General features: G+C 41.2%; 1 protein-coding gene across 4 annotated transcripts in view; it reads right to left on the reverse strand.

The window, feature by feature from the left end:
- UIMC1 (ubiquitin interaction motif containing 1) overlaps window positions 1–17,826 on the reverse strand; it is a 128,047-nt gene that overhangs the window by 68,021 nt on the left and 42,200 nt on the right. For all 4 annotated transcript variants that reach the window (XM_011946857.1, XM_011946854.1, XM_011946856.1 and 1 more), the window contains 2 exons: window positions 10,970–11,124; window positions 4,013–4,097 (listed from right to left, as the gene is read on the reverse strand). In XM_011946857.1, the coding sequence (XP_011802247.1) occupies window positions 4,013–4,097; window positions 10,970–11,116 (232 nt within the window). In that variant the 5' untranslated portion in view covers window positions 11,117–11,124. The remainder of the gene's footprint in view (window positions 1–4,012; window positions 4,098–10,969; window positions 11,125–17,826) is intronic.

The raw sequence follows: 17,826 nt of genomic DNA on the forward strand, positions 1-17,826 counted from the left end.
CAAGACTCCATCTCAAAAAAAAAAGGAGTGTATCATTGCAGCAATGTTCAAATTTGCCAAACACTGGAATCTATTTAATAACCATAAACTGTAGTACACGTACATACAGTTATAAAAAAGAACAAGGAATATATCTATGGACTGGGAATAAAGTTATTTCAAGGATATGTTATTAAGTAAAAAATAAAGTACAAAAGAATTTATGGATAATATGCCACCTTTCACATAAGGAAGGAGAAATAAGAAAATGCACACACACGTATTTATTTGTACAGTGTCACATAAGAAAGATAAACCAGAAATAGGCTGCGCATGGTGGCTCACGCCTGTAATCCCAGCACTTTGGGAGATTGCAGCACGCAGATCACCTGAGGTCAGGGGTTCAAGACCAGCCTGGACAACATGGCGAAAGCCTGTCTCTGCTAAAAATACAAAAATTAGCCGGGCATAGTGGCGTGCGCTTGTAGTCCCAGCTACTCTGGAGACTGAGACAGGAGAATCCCTTGAACCCAGGAGGCAAGCCAAGATCACACTACTGCACTCTAGCCTGAGTGCCACAGAGACCCTCTGGTCTCACAAAAAAAAGAAAGAAAGATAAACCAGAAACTAATGCAAATTATTACCTACCAGTGGTTGAGAACAGAGTGAAGGGCACAAGGGAGGAAATGACACTTCTTTGACTATATCTTTTTGTATAACTTTGACTTATGGAATCACACAAATCTTAAACATGTTTAGTAATATGAAATCAACAGGGGATCACTAAAATTGAATCCAAACATAAAAAATGCACCCAACTGAATTTGAAATGACCTTAATGAAAATGAAAACATCAGAATCTGTAGGATGCAACAAAAGCCACATTTATAGGGAAATTTACAGTTTTCCATGCTCGTATAAGGCAAAATTTTAAAATCAGTAATCCAAGTTTCCCACCTTAAAATGCTAGAATATAAAGAGTAAAATTAACCCAAGTAAGTGGAAAGAAAAAAAACATAAAGAACAGAAAGAAATCAATAAAATGAAAGATGGGCATACAACACAGAAAAAATTAAACAAAAAATTAATTCTGGCCGGGCACAGCGGCTCATGCCTATAATCCCAGCACTTTCGGAGGCCAAGCCGGGCAGATTACCCGAGGGCAGGAGTTTGAAACCAGCCTGGCCAACATGGTGAAACCTCGTCTCTACTAAAAATACAAAAATTAGCCAGGCATGGTGGCGGGCGCCTGTAATCCCAGCTACTTGGGAGGTTGACGTAGGAGAATCACTTGAACCCGGGAGGCAGAGGTTGCAGTGAGCCAAGATCGTGCAACTGCACTCCAACCTGGGCGACAGAACAACACTCCATCTCAAAAAAATCAAAAAAATTTAAAAATTAAAATGCGTAACCCTCTAACTAAACTGCTCAAGAACAAAAACACAACACCAATTAACAATACCAAGAATAAAAGGGGAAACAAGATTACAAATTCTACAGTCATTAAAAGAGTAAATAAGGGAATACTATGAATGATTTTATACCAGTAAGTCTAGCAACCTTTTTTTTTTTTCCTTACATGGCATCTCTCTCTGTCACCCAGGCTGGAGTGCAGTGGCGTGATCTCGGCTCACTGCAACCTCCACCTCCCAGGTCCAAGTGATTCTCCTGCCTCAGCCTCGTGAGTAGCTGGGATTATAGGTGCCCGCCACCAGGCCTGGCTAATTTTTGTATTTTTAGTAGAGACGAGGTTTCACCATGTTGGCCAGCCTGGTCTCAAACTCCTGACCTCAGGTGATCCTCCTGTCTCGGCCTCCCAAAGTGCTGGGATCACAGGCATGAGCCACTGCGCAAGGCCAAGTCTGGCAACTTCTATCATTCTCAACAAGAATGATACCATTCCCAAGTGGACAAAAATTGGTTCTTGGAGGTCAAAAAAAAAAATCTTATGTATAAAATACAGACATACAATCAGTACATAAACAGAATATATAGCATATCTATGGTATTAAAATATCATGGGGAAGGCAGTGGTTAGAGGGAAAAATAGTCTAAAAAGGCACCTCAGGAGAATAACAATGAAAAAGAGGGCCGGTGCAGTGGCTCACGCCTATAATTGCTCAAGTACAGGTGGTTGAGGCTGCAGTGAGCCAAGATCACACCAATGCATTCCAGCATAGGTGACAAAGCGAGACCCTGTCTCAAAAAAAAAAAAAAAAGAAAGAAAGAAAGAAAAGAAAAGAAGAAAATAAATTTTAAAAAATAGTTGGGTGAGGTGATGCATACCTATAGTCCCAGCTACTCAGGAGGCAGAGGTGGGAGAATCACTTGAGCCCAGCAGTTCAAGACCAGCCTGGGCAACATAGTGAGATCTTATCTCGACAAATAATAAAAAACTAGCTGGGTGTAGTGGTATACACCTGTGGTCCTAGCTACTTGGGAGGCTGAGGTGGGAGGATCGCTTGAGCCCAGGAGGCAGAGGTTGTAGTGAGCCACTGCATTCCAACCTGGGCAACAGAGGGAGACTCTGTCTCAAAAAGGAAGAAAAAAAAAGTTAGCTGGGTATGGTGATGCATGCCTGTTAGTCCCAGCTACTCAGGAGGCTAAGGCTGGAGGACCACTTGAGCCTAGGAAGTTGAGACTACAGTGTGCTGCACTCATACCACTATATTCCAGCCTGGGTGACAGAGTGGGACCCTGTCTCAAAACATAATAATAATAAACAAATAATAAAATTAAATTTATACAGGAATGCAAAGGACCCAGATTAAAACAATTTTTAAAATAAAGTTGGAAGAATTATACTACCTGATTTTAAGATATTATAAAGCTACAGTAATGAAGACAGTGTGGTATGGCATAATGACAAACATAAATAAATGGAAAAGAACAGAAAATTCAGAAATAGACCCATGCATTGGTTTTCAACACAAGGAAAGGACAGTCTTTTCAACAAATGGTACAAGAATGATTGGATACCCATATGGAAAAAAAAATGAACCTTAATTCTTACCTTGCATCATATACAAAAACTCAAAATGGATTAGAAATCTAAATGCTAAAGCTAAAACTATAAAATTTCCAGAAGAAAATAGGTGGAAATCTTCATAACCTTAGTGTAGTCAAAGATTTCTTAGGACACAGAAAGAAAAAAAACATAAAAGAGAAAAAAATGGACCACATCAAAGTTTAAAACTTCTGTTCTGGCCAGGCGTGGTGGCTCATGCCTATAATCCCAGCAGTTTGGGAGGCTGAGGCGGGTGGATCGCTTGAGGTCAGGAGCTGGAGATTAGCCTGGCAAACATTAGCAGGGTGTAGTGACGTGTGCCTATAGACCCAGCTACTCAGGAGGCTGAGGTGGGAGAATCGTATGAACCCAGGAGGCAGAGGTTGCAGTGAGCCAAGATCACACCAGTGCACTCAGCCTGGGTGACAGAGCATGACTCCATCTCAAAAAAAAAAAAGAAATCATAAAAACAGATTTTGCTGCTCAGTAAGATTCAGAATGGGGGGGCTAACCGGTGGCTGGCACCTGTAATCCCAACACTGGGAGGCCCAAACTGGAGGACTGCTTGAGGCCAGGAGTTTGAGATGAGCCTGGACAACACAGCAGGACCCTGTGTAAGAAAAAAAATTAAAATTAGCCAGGCGTTGTGGGGCATACTTGGGAAGCTGAGACAGGAGAATCACTCGAGCCAATGAGTTCAAGGCTGCAGTGAACTATGATCATACCATACCCCTACACCCAAGCCTGGGTGACAGAGTGAAATCCTGTCTCTAAAAAAATAATAAATTTAAAAAAAATTTTTTAAAGATTCAGAATGACCACTTCTGGATTCCACTTAAGATACAGGAAACTGAAAAAAGTTATTCTTCCAATCCTTACAACAATAGCAACAAAAACTGATAAATTCACAACTTTTCTTGAATCTATCAGAGAGCTAAGAATGCAAGATAATCAACTAGCCCAAAATGTATCAGTTTTATGACTATTACAATTCCCAAACCATTCTCAACAAAAATGAAAACATACGTGCAATTTTTCTTTTGGCCAAACACTTTGCTCTATTCGACTGTTTTGTCTTCATTTTCTGCAATCCATTTTCCTCCTTTGGTTCCTGTTGCAAAACAAGAAATATGATCAGTGTGGCTGCCACTAAAAGTAGTAATTTCTCTCTCTTCTACCTCCTCTATGGCTAAGAGAGGCCTCTGAGGAATTGACGATTGTTATAAATATGCACATAAAATATTAGAAGATCCTTTTCAGTACAAAAAGGAAAACATAAGATCTAGAACCAATAAAAACCATTAAAAACAAAAACGTGTGATATATTGGCATTATTATCTGTCATATAAACAGTCACACAAAAACTAGTCTATCTCTAAAATACCAGTAAGCATCACCTGAGATCAGAGTAGCTTGATTGAAGATTTAAAAAAACAATAATAATGTTTAAACTCAGTGTTTATTCATTTATTTTAAATCACTCTTTCGACACTGGATAGTAAAGGAAAGGAAAAAGAGGGTAAATGAAAAATCCTATAGAAGCAAAAGCGAACCAAATACACTAACCCTACATCCCACCCTAAAATTTAATAAGAAACACAAACAAAATAATCAAGAAAACAAAAAATAAAATAGAGAAAGAAATAAAAGGCCAGGCACAGTGGCTCATGCCTGTAATCCCAACACTTTGGGAGGCTGAAATGGGAGAATCACTTGAGGCCAGTTCAAAACCAGCCTGGGGAATGTAGAGATATCCTGTCCTTATCCCCTCCCAAAAAAAATTCTTTTTAAATAAAAAAAAAAATTTTTTTTTTTTTTTAATTAGCCAGGCATGGTCCTAGCTATTTAGGAGGCTGGAGCAGATGGATCACTTGAACCCAGAACTTCCAGGCTGCAGCAAGCTAAGATCGCACCACTGTATTCCAGCCTGGGAGACAAAGCAACATCTCATCTCTAAAAATAAATAAATAAAAATAAAACTGGGCAAAGCGTTTGAACAGAATTTCTCTGAAAATGAAGATACAGAAATGTCCAAGTAGTACATGAAAAGATGCCCAACATCATTAGTCATCAGGGAAATACAAATCAAAATCACAATAAGGTATCACTTCACACCCACTAGGATAATTAAAATAATTTCTGTTTCAAATCAGAAAATAAGCATTGGCAAGGATTAGAAAAACTGGAACCCTAGTACACTGTTGGTGGGAATATAAAACCGTGCCACCACTGTGGAAAAAAAAGAAATTAGGTACTGATATACACCACAAAATGAATGTACCTTGAAAATACATAATTGAAAGAAGCCAGACAAAAGGCCACATATATCATATAATTCCATTTATAAGACATGCCCAGAATGGGTAAATCCATATAGAAAGTAGATTAGCGGTTGTCAAGGGCTAGGGGTTTAGGGGAAAATGGAGAGTAACTGCTAATGAAAATGGGTTTTTTTCTGGGGGGTAATGAAAATGTTCTAGGCCGCTGCTACTGGGCCATGAAGACTGGTAGAGTATAGTGTGGTGTGAGGTTGGTGAGGGCTGTGGCCATGGAGGGTGGAAAATGTTCTAAAATTAACTGTGGGCCAGGTGCAGTGGCTCACACCTATAATCGCAGCACTTTGGGAGGCCCAGGTGGGCGGACCACCTGAGGTCAGAAGTTCGAGACCAGCCTGGCTAACATGGTGAAACCCAATCTCTACTAAAAATATAAAAATTAGCCAGGCGTGGTGGCATATGCCTGTAATCCCAGCTACTCAGGAGGCTGAGGCATGAGAATCACTTGAACCCAGGAGGCAGAGGTTGCAGTGAGCCAAGATCGCACCACTGCACTATAGCCTAAGGCAACAGAGTTAAGACTGTCTCAAAAAAAAAAGAAAGAGAAATAAGACAAATTCACAACTATGGTCAAAGACTTCAATAGCCTCCTCAAAATATTTGTAGAATAGACAGAAAACCAATAAATATAAAGTAGATTTGAACAACACTATCATCAAACTTTATCAGATTGACATTTACAGAAATCACTATCCAAAATGTGCATTCTTCTCTAGTACACATAGAATATGCTGGACCATAAAACAAGTTTGACTAAGTTTAAAAATGATTGAAATCATATAAAGTACATACTATTAACGGAGACTGCAGTGAGCCAAGATCATGTCACTGTGCCACTGCACTCCAGCCTGGATGACAAAGCAAGACTCCGTCTTAAAAAAAAAAACCAAACAAAAACAAAGGCCAGGTGCAGTGGCTCACGCCTGTAATCCCAACACTTTAGAAGGCCAAGGTGGGCAGATCACCTGAGGTCAGGAGTTCGAGACCAGCCTGGCCAACATGGTAAAACCCCCTCTCTACTAAAAATACAAAAATTATGCAGGTGTGGTGGCAGGCACCTTTAATCCCAGTTACTCCGCAGGCTGAGGCAGGCAGAATCACTTGAACCAGGAGGCTATCATGCCATTGCACTCCAGCTTGGGCAACAAAGCAAGACTCCATCTCAAAAAAATACATATTAAAAAAATAAAAATAAATAACAAAACAAAAAACAAACAAATGTGTTCCTAAGATGATTCCAACTGCTTTTTTCTATTCTAAAGCAGAAAAAAAGACTTTTTTTTCATATACAACAATACCAAGACACTACAACAATATGAAATACATATTAAAAATCAGTTGGTAGGCCGGGCGCAGTGGCTCACGCCTGTAATCCCAGCACTTTGGGAGGCTGAGGCGGGCGGATCACGAGGTCAGGAGATCAAGACCATCCTGGCTAATATGGTGAAACCCCATCTCTACTAAAAATAAAAAAAAATTAGCCAGGCGTGGTGATGGGCGCCTATAGTCCCAGCTACTCAGGAGGCTGAGGCAGGAGAATGGCGTGAACCCAGGGGGTGGAGTTTGCAGTGAGCAGAGATCATGCCACTGCACTCCAGCCTGGGTGACAGAGCGAGACTCCATCTCAAAAAAAAAAAAAAAAAAAATCAGTTGGTAGCCCAGTTTTACGGGAGATTTTTAGGAAACCCTATAAAACAAATAATTCCTATACTATTTAAATTGTGGTAGGACATAGATAAAAATAGTAAGCTTTCCTTCTCTTTTATACCATAACCCTAATACTAACATCTGATGAAGGCTATAGCCCCCCCAACAAAAAAAACTTTATAAAGTCAATGGCAATAGGAGTACAGATGCAAAACTCCTAACTAATATATTGAGGAAAAAAATCAATATTATATTAACATAACACATCATGACCAAGCATGATTTATTCCAGAAATGCAAAGATATTCCAACATTAGAAAATACTAATCCAATATATAATATTAGTTGATTAAAGGAGAAAAACTACTCCATCATCTTGCTAAATAAAGGGCATTTGATTAAACATAATTCCTAAAACTACTACTAGTAAGTAAGCAATTAAAGGATAGTTCCTTAACATAAAAACAGAAATATGAAACAAATAGCAAAACATCAGAAATAAAAGATGTACTCTATTGCTAGTATCAATCAACATTATTCTGGAAGCCACAGCCAAAGAAATGAAAACAAAACAGAAAAAGGTATAAGTGCTAGAAAGAAAGAGGAAAAAATGGTCGTTATCAGCAGAGATAAATGCCTACCTAAAATACCCAAGACAATCAACTGAACAATTATAAAAATATGTGACAGATTAACAGAAGAAAAAAATCCAGAGACACACCTATTTATAAATAAGATTTTAGTTTATGGTAAAGGGAAAATTTCAAATATCTGGGCAATTGAGAGATTACTGGAAAATACTGGTAGACATGTCTAATTACCAGTACTTAGTTTTTCAAAATATATGTATGCTGTATAGGGATACACATAAATGTGGTAAAACTGTAAGGAGAAACATGGGAAGATAAAATAAACAGCGGTTACCTTCAGAAAGGTAGAAAAGAGCTGGGTGAGGTGGCTCACGCCTGTAATCCCAGCACTTCGGGAGGCCAAGGCGGATGGATCACCTGAGGTCAGGAGTTCGAGACCAGCCTGGCCAACATGGTGAAACCCTGTCTCTACTAAAAATACAAAAATTAGTGAGGCATGGTGGCGCATGCCTGTAATCCCAGCTACTCAGGAGGCCGAGGCAGGAGAATTGCTTGAGCCTGGGAGGTGGAGGTTGCAGTGAGCTGAGATCGTGCCACTACACTGCAGCCTGGGCAACAGAGCAAGACTCCATCTCAAAAAAAAAACAAAAGAAAGGTGGAAAAGAATGCATTTGGGGAGGGACACACTAAGTGAAGAGGGATTCTCAGGTGGTAACTACAAGTGTTCACATTAATTTTTAAACCTATGCATTTATATTTTATGCACATTTCTGTATGTATAACATATATGACATATGACATACATATGTGCTGCTATAGAAAGGTCTCCAGGAAATACCGTAATGGTTAATTTTAGGTATCAGTTTGACTGGAGTAAGAAATACCCAGAGAACTAGTAAAGTATTATTTTCTGACGTGTCTGTGCAGGTGTTTGCAGAGGAGATTGGAGTGTGAGTCTCAGTGACTAAGTGGGGAAGATCTGCTCTCAATGTGGGTGAACACCACCCAACTGACTGGGGGGCTAGATAGAATAAAAACATAGGAAAGGCAAATGTGTCTCTCTCCTGGAGCTGGGACACATTATTCTTCTCCTACCCTTGGACATCAGAACTCCAGGCTCTCCAGCCCTTGGATTTCAGGCCTTACACTCAGCACCTCTTACCCCTTGTTTTCAGGCCTTCAGACTTGCACTGAGCCATACTACTGGCATCCCAGGGTATCCAGCTTGCAAACAGCCTATTGTGGGGACTTTTCATCCTCCATAATTACATGAGCCATTTCCCCTAATTCCGTCCGTCTGTCCGTCCGTCCGTCCATCCATCCATGCATCCATCCACCCATCCATCCATCCATCCATCTGCCCATCCTATTGGTTCTATGTCTCTGGAGGACCTAACATAGACATTAAGTGGAAAAAAAGCAAAACAGTTTCTACAGCATAATTCGTTTCCTGTAAAAATCTCTACTGATACTGTATGCATAAAAATTTTTTCCAAGGACACAGAAGAAATTACTGCCTTCGGATCACACGGATGACATCAAGAAATTATTTTAAAAATGAAAAAAAATTATTTCTTATGGTTAAATGTCTGTAGTATACATTTTCATTTCATACCTTTCTGAACTGTTTTGTTATGGCTTGGTTTTTTGTTTTTTAAACATCTATGTATACAACTTTTTTAACATATCCGTATCTATTTGTGTATTTCATATTTTTATTTTTGTTAATATTAAGATGATATCCAAGTAGTACAACTGTTTTGTTTTCTTTCTTTTTCAGATGGAGTGCAATGGTACAATCATAGCTCATTGCAGTCTCAAATTCCTTGAACTCCTAGGCTCAAGCAATTCTCCCACCTGCCTCAGCTTCCCAAGTATCTGGGATTACAGGTGCATGCCACCATGCCCAGCTAAGTTTTGTACTTTTTGTAGAGACAGGGTCTTTCTGTGTTGCTCAGGCTGGTCTCAAACGCCTAGCCTCAAGCAATCCTCCTGTCTCAGCTTCCCGAAGCACTGGGATTATAGGCATGAGTCACCAGGGATGTACCTAGCCCTTGTTTTCTTCTCTATACTTTTATGCCCTTAAGATGAACTATGTAGACAAAAGTCCTAATTAAAAACTAAACTACAAGGAACGTGGGTTTTTTTTGTTTTGTTTTGTTTTTGAGACGGAGTCTCCCTCTGTCACCCAGGCTGGAGGGCAGTGGCGAGATCTCAGCTCACTGCCACCTCTGCCTCCGGGATTCAAGCGATTCCTGCCTCAGCCTCCTGAGTGGCTGGGACTACAGGCACGTTCCACCACACTCGGCTAATTTTTGGGATTTTTAGTAGAGACAGGGTTTGACCATGTTAGCCAGGATGGTCTCAGTCTCCTGGCTTTGTGATCCACTCGCCTCAGCCTCCTAAAGTGCTGGGATTATAGGCATGAGCTGCCACACTCAGCCAAGAAACATTTTTTAAAAACCAATAAAGATGTAAAGAAATGCTCAACCTTGCTAACCAAAAATATGTCATTTTTTGGCCAGATGCAGTGGCTCACATCTGTAACCCCAGCACTTCAGGAGGCCGAGGCAGGATTGCTTGAGGCTGGGAGTTCGATACCATCCTGGGCAACATGGCGAAACCCCATCTCTACAAAAAAAATACAAAAATTAGCCAGGAGTAATGGCTTGCACCTGTAGTTCCACACCAAACTCCAGCCTACGTGACAGAGGGAGAACCTGGCTCCAGAAAAAAAAAAAAAAAAAAAAGTACAGGAGAAAGAAAATCTGGAGGAAAAAACAATGAGTTAATTCACTGCCTTTGAGATGAGACCTGAAGGCAGATAGAAAACTCCAATAAACAAATGGAAATACAGGATAAAGGAAAAAGGTTACAATCTTTATTCTGGAGAATAAAGCTTTCTAAAATGCTAAAAATGTCGTAGAGCTCTGCTGTCTAATACAATTGACACTAGCCTTATGTGTCTTTAATCACTTGAAATGTGACTAGTGTAACAGAGAAGTTGATTTTTAATTTCAGTTATTTTTAAACAGCTATAGGTGACTAGGTGCTATTATATCTAGAACATATCAAAAGATTTAAAAACATTCACGTTTTTCCTCTCACTTTCTAGACACATCAAAACTAAGATTTTCAATTGATTTAGATTATTCAAATAGTTCCAAAATGCCACTTTGGATTACTATATCACAAAACTGAAGAACTATGATCCATCCTCAACTAAGCAACAGGATTACTTCCTTAAGTAATTCTTAACTCCATTTACAAATTAAAACAAAGTTGAGTAAAAATTTCATGGTTTTGGTGAGCTGGTATTAAGGTGAGGTCAGTCACGAAACAAATTCCCCATGGGTAAAGAAGTATAGTTTGAGAGCTACAGCTCTACTTTTTAGCTCTACTTTACTTACCTCTCCATCACTATCGGATATCACAATGAATGCATCCTCAAGTCTACGCTTCCTCTTCACACTGAAAGAACTGGTAGTTTCCACATCCTTCTTCTCCAGGTTCCGAGATTCGGAGACTTCTTTAACTTTTTTCTTTCTCCGTGGCATCCTTTTGTCTAGAATAAAAAGACAATAATTTTGTCTAGAATAAAAAGATAATAATTTACTTAAAGTTTTCTAGAAGCTATTCAACTTAGTCTTTTATTTGTGACAGTATCGCTTTGTTGCCCAGGCTGGAGTGCAGTGGCACGATCTTGGCTCACTGCAACCGCTGCCTCCCAGGTTCAAGCAATCCTCCTGCCTCAGCTTCCCGAGTAGCTGGGACTACAAGCACATGCCACCACACCGGTTAATTTTTGTATTTTTAGTACAGACAGGGTTTCACCATGTTGGCCAGGCTGGTCTCAAACTCCTGACCTCAGGTGATCCACCGCCTCAGCCTCCCATAGTGCTGGGATTATGGAATTGAGCCACCACACCCAGCCTAATTTTTGTATTTTTGTAGAGACAGGGTTTGACCATGTTGGTCAGGCTGGTATAGAACTCCTGACCTCAGGTGATCTGCCCACCTTGGCCTCCCAAAGTGTTGGGGTTACAGGAGTGAGCCACCGTGCCCAGCCTCAATTTAATCTTGTAAAAGGAAAAGATAACCCTATCTGACAGAAGCAAAACTGGATTTCTTAACTAGTCTACTACTTATTAAAAATATAGAGGAATTTTTTTTAGAAAAATATAGGGAAAAAACGTTTTTTTCTATAGAGGGAAACACAGACCAGGCACGGTGGCTCACGTCTGTAATCCCAGCACTTTGGGAAGCTGAGGTGGGTGGATCATTTGACGTGAGGAGTTAGAGACCAGCCTGGCCAACATGGGGAAACCGTGTCTCTTCTAAAAATACAAAAATTGGCCGGGCATGGTAGCGCGTGCCTGTAATTCCAGCTACTCTACTAAGGAGACTGAGGCAGGAGAATCACTTGAACCCAGGAGGCAGAGGCTGCAGTGAGCAGAGATCGCGCCACTGCATTCGAGCCTGGGCGACAAGAGGGAAATTCTGTCTCAAAAAAAAAAAAAAAAAACTATATAAATATACAAACTTCATTCTCCATGGTGAAATTTCAGGATCAATAATATAGAAATGTATCCTAGTTCTTTAAACATCAATTTAGATAACTGCTTTTCTTGACTACATATTATAGTTTACTTACAAGTTTTTCTTCTCTTGAGAGGAGGTCTCGCTCTGTTGGCCAGGCTAGAGTGCATGATCGTAGCTCACCACAGCCTCGTCCTCCTTGGCTCAAGCAACCCTCCCACCTCAGCTTCCTGTGCAGCTGGGGCCACAGGGGTGTGCCAGCATACCTGGCTAATTTACTTTTTATTCCTTATAAGATAGGATCTCACTATATTACCGAGGTCAAGATTTTTTAAATACCAAATGCCTCAACCTGATAAAGGACATCTACAAAAATCCCATAACTAATAAGCTAACGTCATATTTAAAGGTAAAAGACTAAATGCTTTCTCCTTTCAACAAGGAGCAAGACAAGAAAGTTTCCTTTCAGCTGGGTACAGTGGCTCACTCCTGTAATCCCAACACTTTGGGAGGCCAAGGCAGGAGGATCACTTGAGGTCAAGGAATTTGAAACCATCCTATGCAACTTTTTTTTTTTTTTTTTTTTTGTAGAGACAAGACACGGCATCCTGTCTGTACAGGATGGAAGGCCGAGGTGGGCTGATCACCTGAGGTCAGGAGTTCAAGCCCAGCCTGGCCAACATGGTAAAACCCCATCTCTATTAAAAATACAAAAATTAGCTGGGTGTGGTGACTGTAATCCCAGCTACTCCAGAGGCTGAGGCAGGAGAATCACTTGAACTCAGGAGGCAGAGGTTGCAGTGAGCTGAGATTGTGCCACTGCACTCTAGCCTGGGTGCCAGAGTGAGACTTCATCTCAAAAAAAAAAAAAAAAAGTTAGCAAGGCACAGTGGTGAGCACCTACAGTCCCAGCTACTCAAGAGGCTGAGGCAGGAAGATAGCTTAAGTGTGTCTGAAACTGCCACGAGCTATGATCATGTCAATGAACTTCAGCCTAGGCAACTGGGCAACACCCCGTCTCAAAAAGAAAAAAAGAGGCTGGGCACAGTGGTTCACCCTATAATCCCAGTACTTTGGGAGGCCAAGGCGGGAGGATGGCTTGAGTCCACAAGTTAAGATACACCAGCCTCATCAACATAGCAAGACCCTGTCTCTACAAAAAAATAAAAAAATTAGCTGAGCAATGGTGGCAAGCCTGTGGTCCCAGTCACTGCAGCCTGGGCAACAGGGCGAGGTTCTGTCTCAAAAAAACAATGTCTGCTTTCATCATTGAACATTATACTTAGGGTTCTAGGCAGAACAATTAAGCAAAGAGAAATAAAAAATATTCAACTTAGAAAGAAGTAAAACTATCATGATTTGCAGATGACATGACCTGTGTTTAAAAAAAAACAACAACAACAACACTAAGAAACACATTAAAAAACTATTACAGGCCAGGTGCAGTGACTCACACTTGTAATCCCAGCATTTCGGGAGGCTGAGGTGGGCAGATCACTTGAGGTCAGGAGTTTGAGACTAGCCTGGCCAATACAGTGAAACCTCGTCTCTACTAAAAATACAAAAAATCAGCCGGGCGTGGTGGCAGGCGCCTGTAGTCCCAGCTACTTAGGAGGCTGAGGCAGGAGAATGGCATGAACCTGGGAGGCGGAGCTTGCAGTGAGCCAAGATGGTGCCACTGCACTCCAGCCTGGGAAACAGAGCGAGACTCTGTCTCAAAAAAAATACAAAAATTAGCCAGGCGTGGTGGCAGGTGCCTGTAATCCCAGCTACTTGGGAGGCTGAGGCAGGAGAACTGCTTGAACCCAGGAGGTGGAGGTTGCAGTGACCCAAGATCGTGCCATCAGGCACTCCAGCCTGGGCAACAAGAGTGAAACTCCATCTCAAAACAACAACAACAAAAAAACTATTATAACTAATCAACAGTTCATCAAGGTTCATCTTGCCTTGTATCAATGCAGGAAACAAGTCAACATACAAAAATCAATTGCATTCCCATATGCTAGCCATAAACAATCAAAACTGAAATTTTAAAAATTTTATTTCTGGCCAGGCGCAGTGGCTCATGTCTATAATCTCAGCACTTTAGGAGGCTGAGGCGGGTGTATCACTTGAGGTGAGGAGCTCAAGACCAGCCTGGCCAACATGGTGAAACTCCATCTCTACCAAAAAATAAAAAAAATTTAAAAAAAATTAGTCGGGCATGGTGGTGCACACAGGTAGTCCCAGCTACTCAGGAGGCTGAGGTAGGAGGATTGCTTGAACCTGGGACAGAGGTTGCAGTGAGCCAAGATCACACCACTGCCCTCCAGCCTGTGTGACAGAGCGAGACCCTGTCTCAAAAAATAATAATAAAATAAAAATAAAAATTAGCCAGGTATGGCAGCTAATGCCTGCAGTCCCAGCTACTTGGCAGGCTAAGGAGGAGGGATCGCCTAAGTCCAGAAGGTTGAGGCTGCAGGCTGGGCACGGTGGCTCACGCCTGTAATCCCAGCACTTTGGGAGGCCGAGGCAGGCGGATCACGAGGTCAGGAAATTGAGACCATCCTGGCTAACACGGTGAAACCCCGTCTCTACTGAAAAATACAAAAAATTAGCCGGACGTGGTGGCGGGCACCTGTAGTCCCAGCTACTCGGGAGGCTGAGGCAGGAGAATGGTGTGAACCCGGGAGGCGGAGCTTGCAGTGAGCCGAGATCGTGCCACCGCACTCCAACATGAGCGATAGAGCGAGACTCCGTCTCAAAGAAAAAAAAAATAAAAAAAGGAGGTTGAGGCTGCTGCAGTAAGCTGTGATCACACCATTGCACTCCAGCCTGGGCAACAGAGCAAGCCCTGTTTCCAAAAAGAAAAAAGAAAAAGACATCAAATGCAAAAGTAGCCCGGCACAGTGGGCTGTAACCCCAACACTCAAAGAGGCCGAGACTGGTGGATCATTTGAGTCACAGTGGGCTATAATCCCAGTCTGTAACCCCAACACTCTGAGAGGCCGAGACTGGTGGATCACTTGAGCCCGGGAGTCTGAGACGAGCCCAGAAAACATGGCAAAACCCTATACAAAAAAAAAAAAAATTTAGCCAGATGTGGTGGCGTACCTGTAGTCCCAGCTAGTTGGGAGGCTTAGGTGGGAGGATGGAGGATCAGTTGAGGCCAGGGTGTCAAGGCTGCAGTGAACCAAGATCCATGCCACAGCACTCCAGCCTGGGTGACAGACTAAGCCTCTGTCTAAAAAAATATTAAAAAATACTCAAATCATTAGTCATGAGGGAAACACAAATCAAAACCACAATGAAATACCACTTTATACCCACTCTGATGGCTGGCTATTTTAAAAATAATGGAAAATAACTAGTGTTGGTGAAGATGCTGGAGAAACTGGAACTCTAGTACATTGTATTACTGATACGAATGTAAAACGGTGTAGCCACTATGGGGAAACAAAAGGAATGAAGTATTAATATATGCTACAACATGGATGAACCTTAAAACCATGCCAAGCGAAAGAAGCCAGACATAAAAGGCACATACTGTGTGACTCTATTTATATGAAACACCTAGAATAAGCAAATCCACAGGCAGAAAGCAGATTAGTGATTACCAGAAGATGGAGTAGGGGAAAATGTACAATGACTGCTTAACGGATATAAGGTTTATTTTGGGGGTGATAGAAATGTTCTAGAATTAGAAAGTGGTGATAATCACACAACACTGTGAATTTACTAAAAACCACTAAATTATACACTTAAAATGATTGAAATGGTGGATTTTGTTAGGTGATTTTTTTTTTTTTTTTGAGACAGTGTCTTACTCTGTTGCCAGGCTGCAGTGGCACCATCTCAGTTCACCACAGCCTCCACCTCCCGGGTTCAAGCCTCCCAAGTAGCTGGGGCTACAGGCATGCACCACCACGCCCCACTAATTTTTGTATTTTTAGTAGACATGGGGTTTCACCATGTTGGCCAAGATGGTACGGATCTCTTGACCTCGTGATCCACCTGCCTTGGCCTCCCAAAGTGCTGAGATTACAGACTGAGCCACTGCGCCCGGCCTGTTAAGTGAATTTCACCTCAATTTTTTAAAAAGGGGAGCCCCAGATAATTTTATTTTACAGCCAGAGCAGAGAATCACTGACTCAATCATAGATTTAAATAAAGCCACCTTAACTTTGTTACAAACTTCTCAAACCATTCAATTACTTCTAAGGGAGTTGTTACATCTTATTATCAGAAGTGGTCTGCACAATACGAGCATTAAGGTTTTTCTAAAAAAACACTTAAGGGATAAAAAATTTTAAATTAAGGGATAGTAACAACGTACATACCCAGATGCTTACAATTTACAAAATCATTCCCCTTTATAAAACTGGACACACAAACGTCTTTTTCTGGGCTTAATGCATATTTTTAATGACTAAAGAACAAGAAATTACAAAGATCAAAAAACTAGCCAGGGGCAGTGGCTCAAGTATGTAATCTCAGTACTTTGGGAGGCCAAGGTGAGAGGATCATCTGAAGACAAGAGTTTGAGACCAGCCTGGACAACATGGTGAAACCCCATCTCTATTAAAAATACAAAAATTAGCTGGGTATGGTGGTGCATGCCTGCAGTCCCAGCTACTGGAGAGGCTGAGGCAGGACTGCTTGAACCCAGGGGATGGAGGTTGTAGTGAACCGAGATCACACCACTGCACTCCAGCCAGTCAACAGACCAAGACTCTGTCTCAAAAAAAAAAAAGAAAGAAATACACATTTTTAACTTTTGTATTTAAATATAGTTAACAGAATATTTACTGCATATGCAATGCAGAACTAGCTAGTTATTATTTAAGTACACATAAATTCATACTAAAGCAGTAACATCTCACTAGATAACTGGATATGAGCTATCCACTATGGTCTAAATGTTTGTGTCCCTCCAAAATTCATACGCTGACATCTAACCCCCAATGTGTTGGTAAGAAATGGGGCCTGGGGCCGGGCGCGGTGGCTCATACCTGTAATCCCAGCACTTCGGGAGGCCAAGGCAGGCAGATCATAAGGTCAGGAGATCGAGACCATCTTGGCTAACACAGTGAAACCCTGTCTCTACTAAAAATACAAAAATATTAGCTGGGCATAGTGGCAGGCGCCTGTAGTCCCAGCTACTTGGGCAGAAGAATGGCGTGAACCCGGGAGGTGGACCTTGCTGTGAGTGGAGATCGCGCCACTGCACTCCAGCCTGGGCAACAGAGCGAGACTCCGTTTCAAAAAAACAAATGGGGCCCTATGGAAGTGACTAGGTCATGAAGACACAGCACTCATGAAAGGGACTAGTGCCCTTATAAGAGAGGCCTAAGAGAGCTTGTTTGCCCCTTTTACCCTTCTGCCATGTGAAGACACAGCAAGAAGGTCCCATCTTTTAAGCAGAGAGCAAGCCCTCATCAGGCACCTTGATCTTAGATTTACCAGACTTCAGAACTGTGAACAAAAAAATTACATTGTTTATAAATTACCCAGTCTAAGATATTCTGTTATAGCAGCAGGAAAAGACTAAAAACCTATTAAGTTACCATTACACAAATTAAAACACAAATAAGATGACATATTTCTACTTCCTAAAAGAAATTAATTTTTATATTAATTTGCAAGAAGTGAATTTTCTAAACTCCAAACTACAAGAGAAATGGAAAAAACACAAATACAACTTTGTACAAATGTTGCCATATTTCTAATAAAAACAGATTTTATATTT

This window comes from Colobus angolensis, unplaced genomic scaffold (assembly GCF_000951035.1).
Source record: "Colobus angolensis palliatus isolate OR3802 unplaced genomic scaffold, Cang.pa_1.0 Scaffold254, whole genome shotgun sequence".
NCBI classification, from domain to species: Eukaryota; Metazoa; Chordata; class Mammalia; order Primates; family Cercopithecidae; genus Colobus; species Colobus angolensis.